Raw genomic sequence first — 19,543 nt, forward strand, 5'->3', positions numbered from 1 at the left:
CCCTAAGTAGGTGGTGGTACCACTACGTATATACAACTATTCTGCAAACGTTCTACAATCACTGGACGCTTCTATAACAGTACGCAATATATTGTGGTCTTTCTAACGCATACTCTTCAAAATATTCAACCAATTCATCGTTCACATGCCTTAAAACAAATCACCCACGCAACAACAATATTCCATGTTACATTTCATACTACTTATTATGGTTAAAATATCTATTTTCTTACAGTACCTTTGGAAACTACTGCCTAACCTACTAATCATGGATATAGTCTTTATATTTCTCAATATTAGATCCATTCATCAAAATAAAGCTTTATTCGAAGTGCTGTTAGTGAAAAAAAGAGCTGTAGTGTTTATCCTTAACGAAACCTTTCTCACTTCCTCCACAAATGGATGAACAGTTGTGGAATTTTCTCCACGTATTTAATCACGCCACCACTTTTGTATGCTGCCAGATCTTCCTGAATATCTCACCATTATTTTATATTTCCGTAATATAACTATAATCGTTGGTACAGTTTATATCAAACCTGTAAACCTGCTACATACTGTAATCGTGCAACACATTTCCGATAATTATAAGAAATTCATAATTATGGCCAAGTTCAACATGCACAGCAAATCAAAAAGAAACAAATCTACCTTTCAAACCTTTGTCATAACTTACATACCTGGTATCAATCAAAGTCTTTCAAACCCCCTAGGCCTGTATCACAAAGCATACCTGATATTGTCATTACTTCGCTAATCACATTTCACAAATCCAAATTAATGTTCTCGATCCAATAGAAAGTGAGCTTCTTCCGATCAAATTACAACTTAGTACTCATCATACGACTCAATCTACAGAATTTCAAAGAACTAGCATCCGTTAACAAATTCAACTGTAAACAATACAAAACACCTTTATCAGCAGCAGTAGACCCATTACAACCGTACATCAATGGACGCACTATATCATGACATTCATACCAATACATCTTCAATCCAAAAAGCTAATACACTTTACATACCAGTAACTACATCAACGCCTTATCGACCAACATTTCCAATAAAATATCTCACATTTATCACTCGCTCTCGACAATTTTAGCGTAACTATCAACGTACAAAAAAATCCAAAATCACTCCATCATCACCAACAACTTTAAAGAATGGTCAAAAATTACATCTGTGGTTACAAGCTACGGTGTTGAATTAAAATCTATAATACTCTCTAACGTCACTCGTCCTAACAAGTATTGAAAACATTTCAATGCTCTTTGCGAAAAAACATAGTAAAACAGCATATCAACTATCAAATGACGCCTTACCTATATAGAGAGACTACTCCAAAGTTGATGCTTTTGTTGATTTCCTTCAAGACATCTTCACACCACTCACTCGCAAATATTTCTATAGACATCCAGCCGACACAATCAATCCATCTTTACACCCTCATATCCTTCATACTCTTCGGCAAAATGAACCTCTAATAATAAACAAATTGGTCGTTATCATTTTATCATTTTCATTCAAATATCATAATACAGTTAAAACATTTGTCACTATACTGAAGAGATAAAATCAACAAACGTAACATAAAACATATCTTGCAGAAAATAAAGGGATCATTATAATGAAAACAATTCTATGCAATTGTTAAAGTCAATATAGTGTCAAACTGTCACCTAAGATGAACAAGCGCTTATAGTTACTAATAATTAAATTATTCTTTGTATGTGCTGAAACTATGAACAAATAACACAATGTGATGATCCCCTAATTATAACATTTATAAATGGACATAACATTCATCTATTCATAAACATTGTCTTGGGAGAATTTCAAACCTTCAAAGCACTTAATACTGTAAGTGTCATAATCTATAATACAATTAAATTATCATGTAATTCATCAGTAGTGAAAATAGTATATAGTTTTTGTCTGTAATCAATCTGAAATAAAAATATTTAATGTCACTATTAAACAAAAAAAATACATAAAGAGTCTTCATAAGTAAAAATTGCTATTTTCTTATCCATCATATTCTCCTGATATATCTCCACATCATAATGTCAGGTCTCATCGTTTTAGTTTTTATCAATTACTTGTAAATATTTCTTATGATTCTTTAAACTTCATGTATTTGAAAAATTTCTGTTCAATAAGGATACAGTGTTCTTCAGTACAAGAAAATTATTCCATATTCATAGAAAGTTATCCTTAATGTTATGCTTACCGATATACAAATATAAAATTCACAGTGTGTTCAACTCTTCATCATCAACTCGTAAATCAAACCAGTACTTATTCAATATGTAGGCTATAAATATATAATTTCAATTTAACTGTGTTTATACAATTATATTTATCTTATCAAATTTCTTTAACAAAAGAAACTGTCTACAATAACAAGTTAATATAAGCAGCAAAATGATTGAAATATAAAGTTAGGTAAAAGAAAATATAATGCATATCCATTAGTATTTATTAATTGAATGAATAAATATTCAAAATAATTAGTCTTTAGTATAACAGCAAAACGTCCTAGTCTGTCATTCAAAATCTAATAATTTAAATACGAAGTAGTACATGGTAATGTCGTATACTGAGTCGTATTTAGCGTCAATATACCTTGTTACTATACAATCATTTTAAAATATTTATGGTTTAATAAATGAATATTTGAAGTAAAACAATTCAATCTGACATTCATGCAGTTAATAACTCAAATAAGTCAACAGATGTCGCTAGTTGTGCTACCTTCTATCTAACAGGAGTAGTCTTGATATCATACTAATCAAATATCAATCCTTAAATGTAAACCTAATATATCTTATAATGAAAAGAAAACAAATCAAACTAGCATTCAAACTGGCAAATAAGTTAATAGATGTCGCTAGTTGTATTTCCCTCTATCTAACATATATAGATTTCATTATTGTAATAATCAAAATATTCAACTTTAATGTAAAGTAAATACAACTTATGACAAAAAACAAATCACGGTAACATTCGCGTATTTAATACTTCAAATAAAATAATAGCTGTCGTTAGTTGCGCTGCCTCATATCTAAATAAGTGACTAATACCAAAAACAAAAGTGTCTCCATAAATGTTAACCAAATATATCTTATTATAAAAGCAAAACATATCCATCTGTCAATTATATTTAAATAGCTTTAAACAAAACAATGGTTGTCACTATTTGTGGTGGCCTGGCTATCTATTAAGTAAATGTCAATAGTACACTCTTCAGTTAGCATTACATGTAATTGCTATGCATTTATGTTATAAAGTACTATGTGGCAATCTGTCAATTATGTGCTTAGTAGTTCAAGAGGATAATACTTGTCATTTAGCTGTGGCGCTTTGTATCTAAAATAAATAAATAAATAAATAACAATATTTCAGGAGTCATCTGTCAATCCTAACATTCTAAATCAATTAATTCTTATTATTAAAGCAATACATATCAATATATCTCTCAAGATCATAATAATTCATAATCATAGCATTTCTTAGTAAAAACTACAATTCCAAGGATATAATAAGTCTCTACCGTGCATTTTCACTGATATCAACTCAAAAACATTCTGCAATGGATCATAATATTGGTCATAGTTAAAACTGTTAGTTTAGTTGATTCCAGTTAAACAAATCTAAATAACAATAATAAACATACCATTTATAGATAATTAAAAGAGTCGTTATCATCAATATTTGTAAATAATGTACTTCTATCTGCTAATTGCAATACTAATAAATTAAAGTTATATAAATAGAGTATCTCCAATCCAGTATAATAGCTGTCACTATTGTACAAATCAATTGTCCTTGCTCTTAAAACATAATAACCATCTACTTCTTAAAAGACTAGTAATTTCAAACCTACAAAGTATAGTGTGAACTTGTGTTCCTAGTAAACCGTAGTTAGTATTAGTTATCAATAGTTCATACTTAATATTGTGTCATATTTCAATATAAAATAAATTCTAATCTTACTGTAATATCTACAAATAGTCATAAAAAACTAATTTATCCTAAAATGTATGCAATATGTGAACAGTAAAGTATTAAATTAGTGGTGGTACCATAACACATAATTAAAGTTCTAATCAGTATAATAAGTAAATATTAATTATCGCCAAATTCAAGCATAGTTCTTTGTCTTCAATCTTATTTCAAATATAGTTACCAATTCTGATAAATAGTTTCTAATATGGCCTAATGTAATATAACAAACTAATTTGTAGTTATTTCTGGTAATGTCACATAAATATAATACAGTAAACAAGTTTCAAGTTTGAATAGTGTAATTATAATTCAACAAATTTAAATCAACATCCATAAATAAACCAAATAACATCAAACAAAGTTCTATCTTGCAATCTGAAATTCCAAAATCTTAATGGACACAAGTTTCCGTGAATTCTTTTCTAAAAACCATTAACCCGTATATCTAATATCCAAACAATAAAGTATCAATCATTTTCATCATCATACAGTAATAGCGTGTAGTTAATCTGTATCTCTATACAAAACTAATCTCGTAAAGAACCTAGTTCAGCAAAATACAAAGTGTAATCATCCAAATCTTCATATGTTGGTTCTGTAGGGTAATCTTTTACCACAATACATAATATGTGAAATTCTAATATTATCGTGCATTGTAAATTTAAATATATCTACACTACATTATACTAAATATCAATGTGCCATATATGCATCACATGACAATTTGTGAATCTTTGATTCCCAACTTCAATTAAACCTATGTCAAATACTCTGTCAATAATAATATATTCTAGTCTTAAATATAATCAAATTCACATATACTCCATAGAAAATATTTTTAGGAAGCTCCTTCGTAACTAAGTGGTTAGTGTACGCGCCTTTGGCGTGGGAAACCCGGGTTCGATTCCCGGCAGTAGCTCATGTGGTTCAAATTCCACGTTAATCAGTAGGTCCACGTCTCATATAGCCTCGCTGCTAAACGGGACGTAAAACTCAAAGTCAACTCAACTCAATATTTTTAGGGTAAACAATCAAAACACTCAACATAAAATTTCAATAAAAAACAATTTTTACCTATAATAATTCTGTCAGTAATTTAAATGTACATAAATTGAGTCAAATAAAACCATATACATTAAAATATTGTTGTGCAGCATAAAAATAAATAATCATCTACTACATCCAAGTGTTAACCAAAAGGCTTGTGAATCAAGCCCACTTGTAAGTACAAAATTAAATATCCGTAGTATATTTCCTTCAAAGTATAATAATACAGTCCTCAGCAAGCTTAAACTAAAAACTCCCTATAAAAGACATCAACTATAATCTTCGCCTAAATCAATAGTCCCGGTACTGTATTCATTGTAAGTTCACATAATATATAAATAGTTCTGCAACACTATCTATCACATAAAGTGAATAACTTTTACCCCTCAACAATTTCCCATTAAATTCGCTTCAAACAATGGAATACCTTCTATTCTTACTTATAGTGAACACACTTCGTAGTTAATATCGTCAATATTCTTGGTTCAATTCTGAACCATGTATGTTTGTAATGGACAAACATCATACATATGAAATTTTATTATGGTTCTATCGTTTCCTCCTACATTCTCATTCCATCGTTTCATTCATCTTAAAAGGGAAAGTCAGCACAAAGTGTTCTAATACAAGTTACCTTAACATACATAATTATAAGACAATAAACTTAAAATTATTTAGTGTTCGATTGTAACCTCTGGAGCGTAAAATGTTTAGTTCAATTCCTGATAATACTATCAAAATCAAATATTTCTGTAATCATAGCTTCATTCAGTAAAACAGAAATTCATTTCACCTACAAAAACAATAACCATCATGCTATAAACGTATATACCATTCAAATGCTGCAACAGAATTTCTAAGTAAATTCAACTATAAAGTTTCCCATTATAAAGAAAAAAATCTAATCTCAAAGCATAATTCAAATAACTCCAATGTAAATCAAACCGCTAATATTAATTTCATGCAAACAAACAGCTTAAAGCCATTGCAAGTTCTAGTAAAATTAGTGCCATACGTAGTAAATATAGTTTAATTAGTAAAATTCACGCTTGACTTGACAATTCATAATCTCACCATTATTTTGAATACAAGCTGTATTAAATTAGTAATAAAATTATTAAATTCGGGTCTTATATCTTAAATGTCTATGCATTAATATTGTAAATAAAATGCAGCACCCTAAATAAAAGAATAAGTATCTAACAAAACAAAAAATGGGTATCCTTAAAATCCACCCTCCAAAATATCTAAAATACAATTTCAGTTTCAACCTATGTATGAAATGTCTATTCTTATGCATATATAATATGAACAGCGCAAAATTAGGTTGGTAAACAAGACTTCTACGCATTTTCAAATTGTTTGTTCGATCTTACCAATTACATAACTGATAGGATACACACGCTAAACATTAAAATCTGAATATCACAATCCAAAAGCAACCTAAAATCATATGACCTCCGCAATTAGTAACAAAATAATAAGTGTATTATACATATCAAATAATTGTAACGTGCAATTTCACATTTAAATAATAGGGGCATGCAATAAAAACGATCGCATCTACATGTTATGTACTGTTATTTCTATATCCAATTTCATATACAAAAACGCAATCACATACTTATAATAATTTCCTGCAACATACAAAACTAACTCTCTTCCAGTCATATATATCCTAACATAACGGAGTATTAATTCAGAGCCCAAGTTCCAATTCTATTTACGTAAGATAATACTTATTTTCATACTTCAAATAATAATAATAATAATAATAATAATAATAATAATAATAATAATAATAATAATAATAAATAGTAATAACAAAAAATTCCAATTGAAACTGTATTATCAATCCGTATGTGTAAAAGAACATAGTTCTGACTTGCAAGGTACAACAAATATCCTACAATCAAATGCTGTACCTGCAATCAGAGTCAAATAACCCATGCTTCCGGAAAAGCAACATAAAAATACCAACATACAACATTAGCTTGTAAACATAGCTAGTTTCGAATAGTGTACGTGTAAGCGCCATAAAAATATCCCCACTCCAATAATGTATAGTTTCTCGTACTTTTTTAAAAATTCTTCAATACATAAGTGCACAATAATTATGTTTTTTCATAAAATTACAATATCAAATTTATATATTCATCCAATTAATTATTATTTTATTAAATTCAAAAATAGCCTGAATCAAATAGTCAAGCGAGGTTATAAATATACCTAAAACCGAAAATACAACGGCGGTATCGAAATATTTGTTTGCTTTCGGCTATATCAGTCTCCCATATAACATGCCTGTTAAATGGAGTTGCGGTTATTGCCAATAGATGGCAGCACAGTTGTACATATCGTAGTACTGTGGGGTTCTACTTTCTTTATCAAAATGTATCGTTATCTATTATCATTATTTCAATTTTATAATAATTAAGCATATGTAAAACAAAAAATTAATATAAATTAAACACATAATGCAATAATATATTAAATTATACAACTTCGCGCAGCCAAATTTTTCACAAGTTTAATTAGCATCAATCTATACGGAAACGCAAGCAAAATGCGCGTATTCACATTTCAAACTCCTACTATGGAGGAACCTCTGTTCAACAATCACGCAATGCCGCCATATTGGAAAACAAATCCGCCAATCAAAGACCACAAATGGTAAAGCCCAATTCTTCATACGTAAGTATATACATATGGTAAATATTATAAGTTAATTAATTCAATAGGTTAATTAGCTTTAAAATTCATTAATTCAAATACGTTAAACCCGTTCGTAATTAAACAATACTGTAAGGTAATGACGTCACGTGTATCATACGCGATTACATTAATTCTACGCAATCATCTTTAATTGAATAAATTAATAGCTGTTTGATTAAAGGGGTAATCAATTTGATAAGAGTTTAATTAAAGGGTTAATTAAATTGATATCAAAATTTAATTAAATTATATCTTACAATGTTGCATAATTTACACTATAAATATACAAAATATAGGGAATTTCAACCCTTTAGGGCATAATTTGGCAACACCGCGGCGCTAGAAAGCCCGTAATACAGCGTAAAAGGCCTCGATTAATATAATATCGCCTCAGGGAGGTCAGATTTGGAAACCTACCTACTCTGCTATACCATTTTTCTCGCTAAAAGTCTCAGATTCTATTGATATTGTTACATTATATTATCATAATTATCCATATATATCATAATGTAAGATAATGTAAATGAATTGGGTAGTGGCGTCTTCATGACTCTCTAGAGGAAATTTATTCTCCTCAAAATGAAATGTAGCATTTAGTTTCTCCAAATGAAATGTAAGTTCCGTAATTGGCAACATTATATTTATTCAGATACAGACAGATAGTATGACAGAAAAAGGAAATGTTGATATGTGGTTATCACTCTCTGAAAAGCTTAAGACAGAATGTCCTAGAATAACATTTTACATTGAACCTTTAAAATAGATACGTTGATGTAATTCACATTCGCAAATCTTCCAGTCCAGTGAAGGCAATTGAGTTTGCAGGTCGCATTCGCATTCGTATGGGGTTCTATTGGACGCCCAGCTTTATTCGATAAATTTTTCCATTTCCATTCGCTTACTGTATATTCATAATGCTTCATATTTAGATGCTAAACGTAATCATGGGATGTTGAACTAATGATATCTTTGTATTTAATTCTTGCATGATATAAGAATATTTAAGTAGACATTGGATTTTTAAGCCCTTAAAATTCATGAAATATGCATGTAACTATGCTGTTAAATGTGTTAAAAGATGCACTTAATATGCACTAACAATGCAATAAAGGAGCCTTTTCAAACATGCAGACAGAGTTTTGTAGGTGAAATATAATATCGAAAGTGTACTTTACCTTTCAGGAACTTCTCTTCAGAATTTATTTTTATAACAGTCCTAACTTTTTAAAATACACAGAAATTATGAAATTAAAATAAACACAATGATATGAGAACACGATCTCTAGTTTTTCTTCAGATTTATATTTTAGAGTGCATTTACTTTACACAAAATTATACGAGTCTCACTTTTCTACATCTTCCACTATACATGAAAAAAGTTTTCGTTATTAAGGATTAATTATTTTTTTAATTAGTGTTAGAAGTATATTATAAGATGCTTCTATTCATTCTTTTGCTGTCAGTTTGTGATATGTGTCGCCAGAAAATGACCTGTTAGCATCAATACATGTTACTGAACAGTATTTATAGAGAGGAATAAGTTTAGTGTCTATATTTTCTGACAAATTGAAATTTAACCCTTGAAGATATTTTCCCATGCCTTCAATTCTTTTGTAGTTTGAGTTTTTTGCAATAATATCTACCAATTTCTTTTCCACATAGCATTCGAATTTATCAGAAATTGACTGGAGTTCGTGCCGAACTTCATGAACAGAGCCAAGCATTCACTGTGCAGCATTCCTAGCGTCTGTTGTTTCTCAATTGATGTCGACAAGATGTTACAATGTCTTTATCATTATCAGATTTCTCTTAACGTCCTAGCAATTGTAAGCGTCTTTACACTGCTGATAGATTGAAGGTATTCCATAAACTAGGCATTTTTCCATGCTCCCATGCAAAAAATCCATTTTTCCATATATTGCATAGACATGTAAATGCTTTGCAAACAGAAACTAAAACTGGATTTATTCCATGCTATAAGTATACATCTGAAATAAAAACTTACAAAATATGGTGAATATGCTCTTAAGCACTAATATATGCTCTAACCTTTGAAATATGCATTTATATGCACTATAGAACTTCAAATTTGAGCTGTATCACTGTTGTTAGAAACAGAGGCGGCCTTACTAGTATGCGGGGCCCCGGGCGGGGGGGGGGGTCGGTAGGCGAAGCTCCCCCCCCGAAGCCAGGAAACATAGGTGAAATTTTTGAGGGGGTAAGGGGTTCTTATGGCATGGTGGTCGATATAACTTACGACATTAATGATTCGGAAACATTTTACATGCATGCAAGATCAACAAACTGGAACACATAAAACTATCACTGACTTACGAAGCAGCTGCTTTGACGGTCACAGACGGAAGTCCACTTTTCTGGCTTTTCGCTGTGCAAAATCGTTGATAAGGTCCTCGTAGTCCATTGTTGAGGCAACTTCCTTTTCGATGGACAAAATAGCTAAACCGCACAATCTGCTTTGCGACATTGTTGATCGTAGAAGTTTTTGATAAGTTTCAACTTCGAAAAGCTTCTTTCCGCGCTGGAAACTGTCACAGGAATTGTCAACATAATTTTGTATGCAATAACGATGTTGGGAAATGAATCTCGAATGGGCCAAACGTACTGAAGACACTCTTGGGCGGCATTGATGTTATCAGGAAGCATTTCTCGAAAAATCTTCAATTCTGCGCACAAGTCAATTCCGTCCAAATCGCGTGAATCTTCTGCGCGTAACATGTTGTCCAAATCCATGCAGCACTTTAACAAATAATCGTCGTTCAATGACCGCAAACCATTCAAGTTGTATAGAAATCCAAAGATTGAAGCATACTCTTCCAGTTGTTCGAATCTTTTTTCCATTGAGGTAAGTGCTTGATCCACTATCCATAAGAAATATCCTGTTCTGAAGGACTCCTCCGGCGAAGATGTTTCTTCGTCGTTACCCTCATAATCGAATTGTTTTTTCTTGCATCTGACTCTTCGTTCCTTGAATTTCTGAGGTACGTTCATTTCGGACGCAATTTCCTTTGCTGCTATCATAGCATCGGAGAATTCGGTTTCCCGGTACTTTCTCAAGAAAGTAACAAGGCCTTCGATTTGATGTATTGCCACATCGAGCTGCATGTCAGCTGATTGCAAAGTTTTGCTGACAGCATTCACAGCAAATAAAATGTCATACCATATGATTAAGCTCAGAATAAACTCGAAGCTTTCGAGCTCATAATTTGCAAGACATTCGGCTTCACTTTTTACTAGCGGATCATTGGCGGTATCTGCGACAGTCAACAGTGCCTCCCTGACTTCTTTCGTCTGATAACGCAGCGCTTTCACACTTTCCAGGCGGCACTCCCACCGCGCTTCTGAAAGCGATTTTGTAGTCATGAAAGGCACGATTTCTTCCAAAATTTTCCACCTTTCAGCCGAGGCAGCAACGCATTTATATATTCTCTATATGACACCAAAAAACGTCACTGCTTGGGAGTTGCATTTAGCCATGTCTCCTAAAACAAGGTTCAAATTATGGCAGCCACACGGAGTGTAAAATGCTCGATTGTTCATGCGAAGAATGTGCGCTTGAACTCCTTGGTGTTTTCCCTTCATGTTCGCACCATTGTCGTACCCCTGGCCACGACAATCGGCGATGTCCAGACCGAGGTTCGCCAGTGCGGCAAGAAGAGCTTCAGACAACCCCTTTCCTGTTGCATTGTCCACATCCAGAAATTCGATGAAGTGCTCCACCACCTTCACTTCCGGATCTGATACGTCCACAAAACGCAATATTAGGAACATCTGCTCTTTGTGGCCAACATCAGGCATGCAGTCAAGGATGACGGCAAAATATTTAGCAAGTTTCACTTTATCAATAATTTTCCCCTTTACTTCTGACGCCATCAGGTCGATAAGCTCGTTTTGGATCCTATGCCCGAGGTAATGGTCGTGAGCCTCGTCGTTCTTAATTCGGCAGAGATGTTCTTGCATGGTTGGATCGAATTTGGCCAGCATCTCAACTAAGTCTAAAAACTGACCATTGTTCAGCGCAGAAAGTTTCTCCGTTCTCCCACGAAGTGGGCTGTTGTTTTCGGCAAGGTACTGTACAATCGCTAGAATTCTTGTTAACACTGCGCGCCAATGCAGCTTTTCTTCTCTAATTCGTTCTAGCATCATGTTATCTATTGCGCTACCATTGGACATTCTCCGAGCTGATTCCAACCACGCTGTCATGCACTTAACGTGATTTACAGAAACTTCGTGGTGCTGAAGTTTATCGCCAAGATGATTCCAGTCGCAGCAGCCTTCGTTTGCTAACTGGCCTCTAGTAGCTGTCGTGCCAAACAACTTACAAGGAAAGCAAGTTACTCTGTCTCTGATCTTCGAATAACTTAGCCATCGCCTATCCACTGTTTCTCCGTTCGGCATCCTCCGTGTAAAGAAATTGTTCGAAAAATGTCTGTTACCTTCGTCCTTTGGATATTCACAGTCACTTAGCCTGATTGGACCCTTCTCCGCTAACATGTCACGCACTTCACTGTTAATATGTTTCCAATTACCTGGATCGTATATGTCCTCGAACAGTGTGGTCGTCGTTTGAAGAGTGTCAGAATTTTGCAGAGGAATGGTCGCGCTTTCACAGGAGAGGTCACTTTCTGGGTCTGTTGCAACAACGTTGTCCCCAGAGAATTGCACCAAGTTTTCATTGCTGCTTGTGGGACAACAGGGCGTAGAAACAGTTTTGTTGCGGGCTAGTTTGTTTTCTTCGTCGGACGCGCCAGAGGGCTCCAAACCGGGAAAAAAGGGATTTTTTCAGCAAAAATCCCTATTTTCCTCAATTTTCCCCTCCTTAGGAATGTCTGAGGGACATGCGGGTGATACCATCTGAAAGGGTACTCCATTCTGGACAAAACGACGTATGAACCATAATTTTACGATCATTAGGGGCGGGTCAGAATTTTTTAAAATTTGTAGGGTGCATGTTAGGTAAATTTTGGGCGTTTTTTGATGCTCTCTCAACATGGGTAAAAAAATTTCCCGCACTTACTATTCAAGACAGGAAATTCGAATTTGTCACAAGTAATTAGTACACTACGTAGTATTTTTCCAAATTTTTGGAGGTTTGTGCGTAGACCCGGTAGAGCCTCAGGGGGCCCCAAACTTTGAAAAAGTTTTTTTTGGGGTAAAAAATCCCGATTTTTCCTCAAATAATTCCCTTCTGGCATATTATAGGGACATGTAAGTGGCACCGTTTGAAAGGCTGTTCCATTCTGAGAAAAACGATGTATAAACCATGATTCTAGGATAAATAGGGATAACACTATCGCTGCTTATCCGAGACTCAAGAAAAACGCCGAAAAAGGCAAGAATTTAAAAAGGTTAACTCTAAGCTACGGTACATTAGAATGTTGCAGAGGCCCCGCATATTTGAGCTGACTGTGACAAGAGAATATCCTATCGCGGGGCCTGGGGCGGATGCCCCAGTCGCCACCCCCAAAGGCCGCCTCTGGTTAGAAAGCCCTACCAAGTTTAACAAAGATGCATATAAGCAAACAAATTATGCATTTGCATAAAAACCCGATGTCTATATATAAGTTACAGTGAGAAAGAAAGATAAATCGAACTTGAAGTGATACCATCCAAACAAGCTGGGGAATAAAATTATAGACAGGAAGTAATAGGGACGAAATTGGAAGCTTAAGAAAGGGACAAGAATGTCTACACTACGGGAGAAATGGATGAGTCAAACATTACACCAGTCACTATTTCCAACCACTATTTCTTTGCGATAGGTTCTAAACAAATGCACAGCATAAAAAGTTACAATGAATATGGGTTTTAGGATGCTCTATAGTAATATAGTGACAGAAAGAACTGTAATTGTTCTTCAAATTTCCAAAAGAAAACTCGTTAAAGAAAATGATTCAGTGAATCAAATTGATTAAGTAAGGAAACGTATCTACATGGAAAGAAGTGTCAATCATGTAATGAACCATGTTTTCTTTCCGTTGAACAGCAATCAAGTTATTTGAGGCCACAGATAAGTTATTTTCAACTAAATGCTCTGTGACGTCACAGTTTCTGTACTCTTCTCTGTAAACCCCATAGATAAAACAAGGAGCATGCATTCATTAAGAAAATACAGTGGTGACAGGCAAACATGAGCACCGACAGTTTATTCGATGGTTTTGTAGAAATATTTCTCGTAGATCAAATTACTTGTACTCTGCCAATACACATCAACTTTTCTCTGTCTTTCTCACTGCTGTTTCTTTTATTGTAAAAGCGTGCTTCCACGTCATACATTGTCCAGTTGGAAATTATAACCACAATTAGTCGGTTTGGAACACTACAGTTCTGCTAACACCGAAAATGATAAAATCATATTTCACTCATCTGTCCGGCGTATGACTAAGGATCGTAGTTTTACAAACAGAGTAACCAAACCGCAGAGAGAAACACGTTGAGGAAAGAAGGGGGAGGGAATAAGGCACAAAAATGAGATATGAAATGCTGACGGTATACGAGTACTCATGTTCCACCTGTAAAACTATCGATTACACTTTCGATATTCTTGTTTGTCTGTCACAATTATTTTTTCTCAACTCATGACCCAACAACGTTCTTCTCCTCTCCGTGTGATTGATTAAGAAGGGAACAGTAGATTTTGACGTCATAGAGCACCTAGTTGGAAATGAGTGCCGTAGAGTGATGGAACGGGAACATGGTTTTCGTACTAGTTAAAAAAATCACAGAAAACATTGGCGTCTCATTACATAGACAACATTGTTCCAACAAATAAAAAGTTAGCTGCCAGCACAACTATGAGGCTAATTTAGTCCAGTTCATAGTTTAATTTCGTTGATTTACTTATAATAAATATAATTTACAGATTATTTGGGATTATTTGTGTACTTAACAGTGTGGGTTCCTTTAGCTGGCAACAGTGTACAAGTTGCTTAAGGCTTTTCAATTGTTTCTGACAGCATGTTTGTGGAAGCTACAAGTTTAGTTTTTGGTGGACTATACATCATGGTCCAAGATCATACAATATTGGCTACATTTAATTATAGTGGATTTTATATTAGCTGCACTCCTGTGGTGATACGAATCAAACATCATTACAGTCCATTACGAACATTGTTTCTAGCATTTTCATTTTATTTAGTGTAAATATTTCAAATACACATTTAAATTGTACACAGATTGTAAATTTAGAAAAAAGAAAACATGAAGTTAAAGCTTTCGCCTTCCTCTTTAGCTACATATATTTCGTGATAAATTAAATATATATAAAACATAAGTAATCTGCTTGCTGAATGACACAGCAAATATGACCTACACTTGACCTGTCAGAGGTAATTCCTTCTTAAACTCTGTAGACAAGTGCAATGTACTTATCGACTAAATCTCTTCCTTTATATGCGAGACCAACATTTTGAATCCGCTTACCGTTGCACATATCAATGCTAATCATTTCTAACGAGTAGGGCTGTTCTCATCCCACATTCCTGTATTTTTGCATCTTTTATCACTGCAATCACGAACTGGTAGTGTTGATTTACTTCTGACAGACACAATGCATGGAAGAATCACAAAAATGCCAACTTGGAATCTTAAGCTACGTGGTAAGGGTAACAAGGGGCTTCTTTTAGTCTTGTCATGAAAAATCATGCAGATAAATAGGAAAAGAAGGTCGAGTGAACAGAAGAGACGGTATGTCCATCACTATTTTCTTTACAATACGAAATAACCTTTATTACAGTCTATCACAATTCATTAAATAGCTTAATTGTTCAATAAACAGCTCTATATAAAAAAAAAAAAATCAAGATTAGCTAAGCTAAATTGACAATTCTGATCAACAAAAGCATTCATTGGGCAAATGGTTAATTCTCCTAACGAGTCATTAAATAACACTTAATTGTGTGTTAATTTTAACGTCTGATTGACATCTATCAACAATTCTGTAAAGTGAGAATTTCCATTTCAGTTTTATGTCCCATACTTATGCCCTGGATGTGGCTAAAAGGTGAGGTGAATAAAATGGTGGAATGAAGAAAACAGAAAAAGTAGGAAGAACCCCGCGGAAATCCACACATGAAGTTTATTCACCACAAAGCCTACCTGGCGCGAACTGGGATCGAACCAGGAACCCGATGCATCAGAGGTGAACGCTCTACCCAGTGGTGTTATTCTAGATTTTAACAATCGGTTCTGTGTATATATAGACCCTATATCTATCTATCTATCTATTTCTCTCTCTCTCTCTCTCTCTCTCTCTCTCTCTCTCTCTCTCTCTCTCTCTCTATATATATATATATATATATATATATATATATATATATATATATATATATATATGTAAGGGTGGTCCTTAAGTAGGTATACAGTCCCGTCCCGTATTTTATGTAATTTCTTATTGTTATCAAACAGGTAGGCCTAGTTTCTTTATTATTTGATCTTAACGTCTTTTTACTTATAACTTAAGCCCGGAACAATCGAACAAATAAATCCATAAACTAGAATGTTATACTTGATCAATGCAGGGTTGTATACCTATTTTGGGCCACCTTATATATATATATATATATATATATATATATATATATATATATAGAGAGAGAGAGAGAGAGAGAGAGAGAGAGAGAGAGACAGTAGGTGGATAGGTAAATAGATAGATATAATTCTCTTAGAAAACAAATCATACAAGGCATACAGGGTAGACATAAGCAAAGTTTTTGCTGAATACCACAATTGACCAATAGCAACCTACACAGCATCCTAATACAAGGTGATGTGACGAAATTATATAGGGGTTTAGCACTTCGAGTATCTTGGAAATGAATTTTCCAAGATAGATGGTTGTCAAAAGTATTGGAAAGACCTTCATCCAGCAATGGATCGACAATTATTGATAATGGTATATATATATATATATATATATATATATATATATATATATATATATATATATATATATATATATATATATATATATATATATATATATATAGTATGTTTCAAATATATAAACACCTTCACCATTTGAGTCGTAGGATTCCAGTTCTCATTCTGGATATTTCAGCATTTGAGATTAAGGAGTAAGCGCTTATACCTTGTTCTGAGAGATCATATGTTTAACGAACCCTATAGCTATAAGAATTTCTAAAAACAGAGACACTTAAAATAAAATACCGTTCCTACTCTGCCATTAATCTTCTGGTATGAATAGAGCAAACCAAGGCTCTTTAAATAGGTCAATTGTTTTTGGCTGTGAAAAAATTTGTATCTAACGAGCTCTCCCTTCCAGCTGTGTCTGTGTATATGTGTGTGATAATTTCTGATTTGTTGTAACAGATATCCAAAGTCGAAATATTCTAACAACCGGTTCTAGCGAACCGGCTGAATTGCACCACTGGCTGTACCACTGTGCGGTCCCCACAAGTAAGTTTTGTAACAATCTATCAACGTATCAACATTCATCAAATAGTTTAATGATTGCCCTCATAACGAGGCGTTGAAGATCATTTAATAGTGTGTTAATTTTAACGGGTTTTATGCCTAATTCTATAACGTAACCTTCCTATCACAGCCTATCAATATTTATCAAATACCTTACCGATTGTTTAACTAACAATTCTAAAAAGATTAAAGATTTGCAAAATAAATAAATCCGATAAGATCAACAAAAATGGATATTTCGTAAACGGTTAGTTCTCTTACGAAATGTTAACTAACGATATGCTAACTTTAACGATTGTTTGATGAGTATACCGTCAAAAATTCGATATGAGTTGTCCAGTTACGATCACTGATAAGTCTAAAAGCGTTTCTGAAACGACCAGTTCTCTTAACACGAATGTAAATTTCATCAATTAATGGCAGGAATTAAGTTCTAATCTCGTCGATGGGTAAGTTTTCGACCAAATGTTATCTTGATACGAGACGGTAGCTTAAATCCAGTGTTGGGTAAGTTACTTGTAAAAATGTAACGCGTTACAAGTTACTTTACTTTCTTTTAAAATGTAACGCGTTAGTAACGCGTTACTTGCCCCAAAAAGGTAACTGTTACTTTACTTCGAAAGTAACGCGTTACTAACGCGTTACTTTTAGGTCCGAAACTTTAAAAATGTGAAAAAAATATGACTTCAATTTTCCGTACTACTATTACTACCGCTATTATTATTATTATTATTATTATTATTATTATTATTATTATTATTATTATTATTATTATTATTATTATTATTATTATTATTATTATTGCACGGTCTGAATCGCTTTATGTAAATGCAAGGACAAATTTTTACTTGATATATGAACATTTCAATATAATGTAACATTGATAAAATGCCATACTGCGTTACTTGTAGGGATGGACACGTGCGAGTTTTCTTTGAAACTCGATTCGACTAGAAACAGACATCTTTGAGCTCGAACCGTGAACTAGGCTCGAAAAATTTCCTCCAACTCGACTCGAATTGGGGTAGAGTTTCGAGTCGACTCGAGCCAAATCCGGTGTGTAGTTTCGAGTACTTCTTCAAGTATATTACATAGACAGTATAATTATTATCAATGATACTACTACTACTACAACTTATATTATTATTATTAATAACAATAATTAATTAATTAATTAATTATAACAACACTGTATATAAAAATGAAATGAGCGGTTTGTATTTGGATACTAAAAAACTAGTTGATTACCAACCTAGGTAGTAGTAAAGTCTAGGAGTGAAGGACATTGTTCACGAGATTCTGAATTTGGGTTGAGGGTCTAGGTTGAGTATTCGGGCTCGAGCCAAACGCTGTTAAGCGTTATAGGGCACTGGCCAAAGATCTTCAAAACTGCTCGGCCCGAGTTTAGAATTGTGAACGACTCGAGCAACTCGGCTCACAGCTCATTCACTATCGACCCGAACCAAGAAGTGAGCCGAGCCTACAGCTCACCCAACCGACTCGGCTAGAGCCCTCGGTTCTGTTGAGCCGAACCGAGCAAATGGGTCATCCCTACCAAGCCAGCTCGAGCCGATGGTTCACCCCAAGTGAGCCGGCTCGAGCCATCTTCTCAGTTTAGTCGAGCCGAGCTGAGCTTGCTATAAAAATAGCTCTTGTGGTCTCGCTATCGATACGAGACGAGATGCGAGCAGTGTCCCTTCTCGTGAGCAACACTAAAAGTATTCCATATTACTGTTTAGCTTACATTTCTCATGGCTTCGTTTTCCAGCGTAATCAGGCCATGATTTCAAGACGACTTAAAACGAACGAGCCATTTATCAAACTCGACTGGACTAGAAACTCGACGGGAGAAACTGAATCGGCTCGGAACTCGACTCGAGGATATTACCCTTGATTTGACTCGAAACTCGACTTGACTCGACTCGACTTGAAACTGATCTGAAAGAACTTTAATATTACATACCATCAGCAAACTATTTTCTACTAATAAAGTAGGCCTGCTCATCAGAACACAGTTTATTCAGATTAACCCCTGACTGTAAATCGTTAATTATGGCACCCTAGTTGTTGATAAATATTTTCCGCCGGGGCACTTCAGGCACTTTACTTTTAAATTCTGTCCACCATCATCCTCAGCTCTTAAGAAAAAGTATTCTTTCAAATGTTCGAACAGTAAAATATTTTCGTCCTCCATCTTTATAAAAACAACAGCAATGAAAGTAAAATATACTACCAGTATCATTGCACTCCTATTTCACTCACTGAATGTATTGATTTGGAACTGTCAAAATCTACGACAAAATCTTCCAGGTCCTTGCAA

At 33.9% G+C, this 19,543-nt stretch overlaps 2 protein-coding genes across 2 annotated transcripts; both read right to left on the reverse strand.

Annotated features, from left to right (window-relative positions):
• Positions 1-10,227: 10,227 nt before the first annotated feature.
• Positions 10,228-11,151, reverse strand: LOC145665972 (uncharacterized). The gene has a single exon (XM_081733079.1). It carries the CDS (start codon positions 11,149-11,151, stop codon positions 10,228-10,230), a length of 924 nt encoding a protein of 307 aa, XP_081589205.1.
• Positions 11,152-11,217: 66 nt separating this feature from the next.
• On the reverse strand, positions 11,218-12,282 carry LOC145665974 (zinc finger MYM-type protein 1-like). The gene has a single exon (XM_081733080.1). The coding sequence runs from the start codon at positions 12,280-12,282 to the stop codon at positions 11,218-11,220; it is 1,065 nt and encodes a 354-aa protein (XP_081589206.1).
• Between the last annotated feature and the right edge of the window lie 7,261 nt (positions 12,283-19,543).

The sequence above is a fragment of the Thermobia domestica genome, chromosome 12, assembly GCF_964235325.1.
Source record: "Thermobia domestica chromosome 12, izTheDome1.hap1.1, whole genome shotgun sequence".
NCBI lineage: Eukaryota > Metazoa > Arthropoda > Insecta > Zygentoma > Lepismatidae > Thermobia > Thermobia domestica.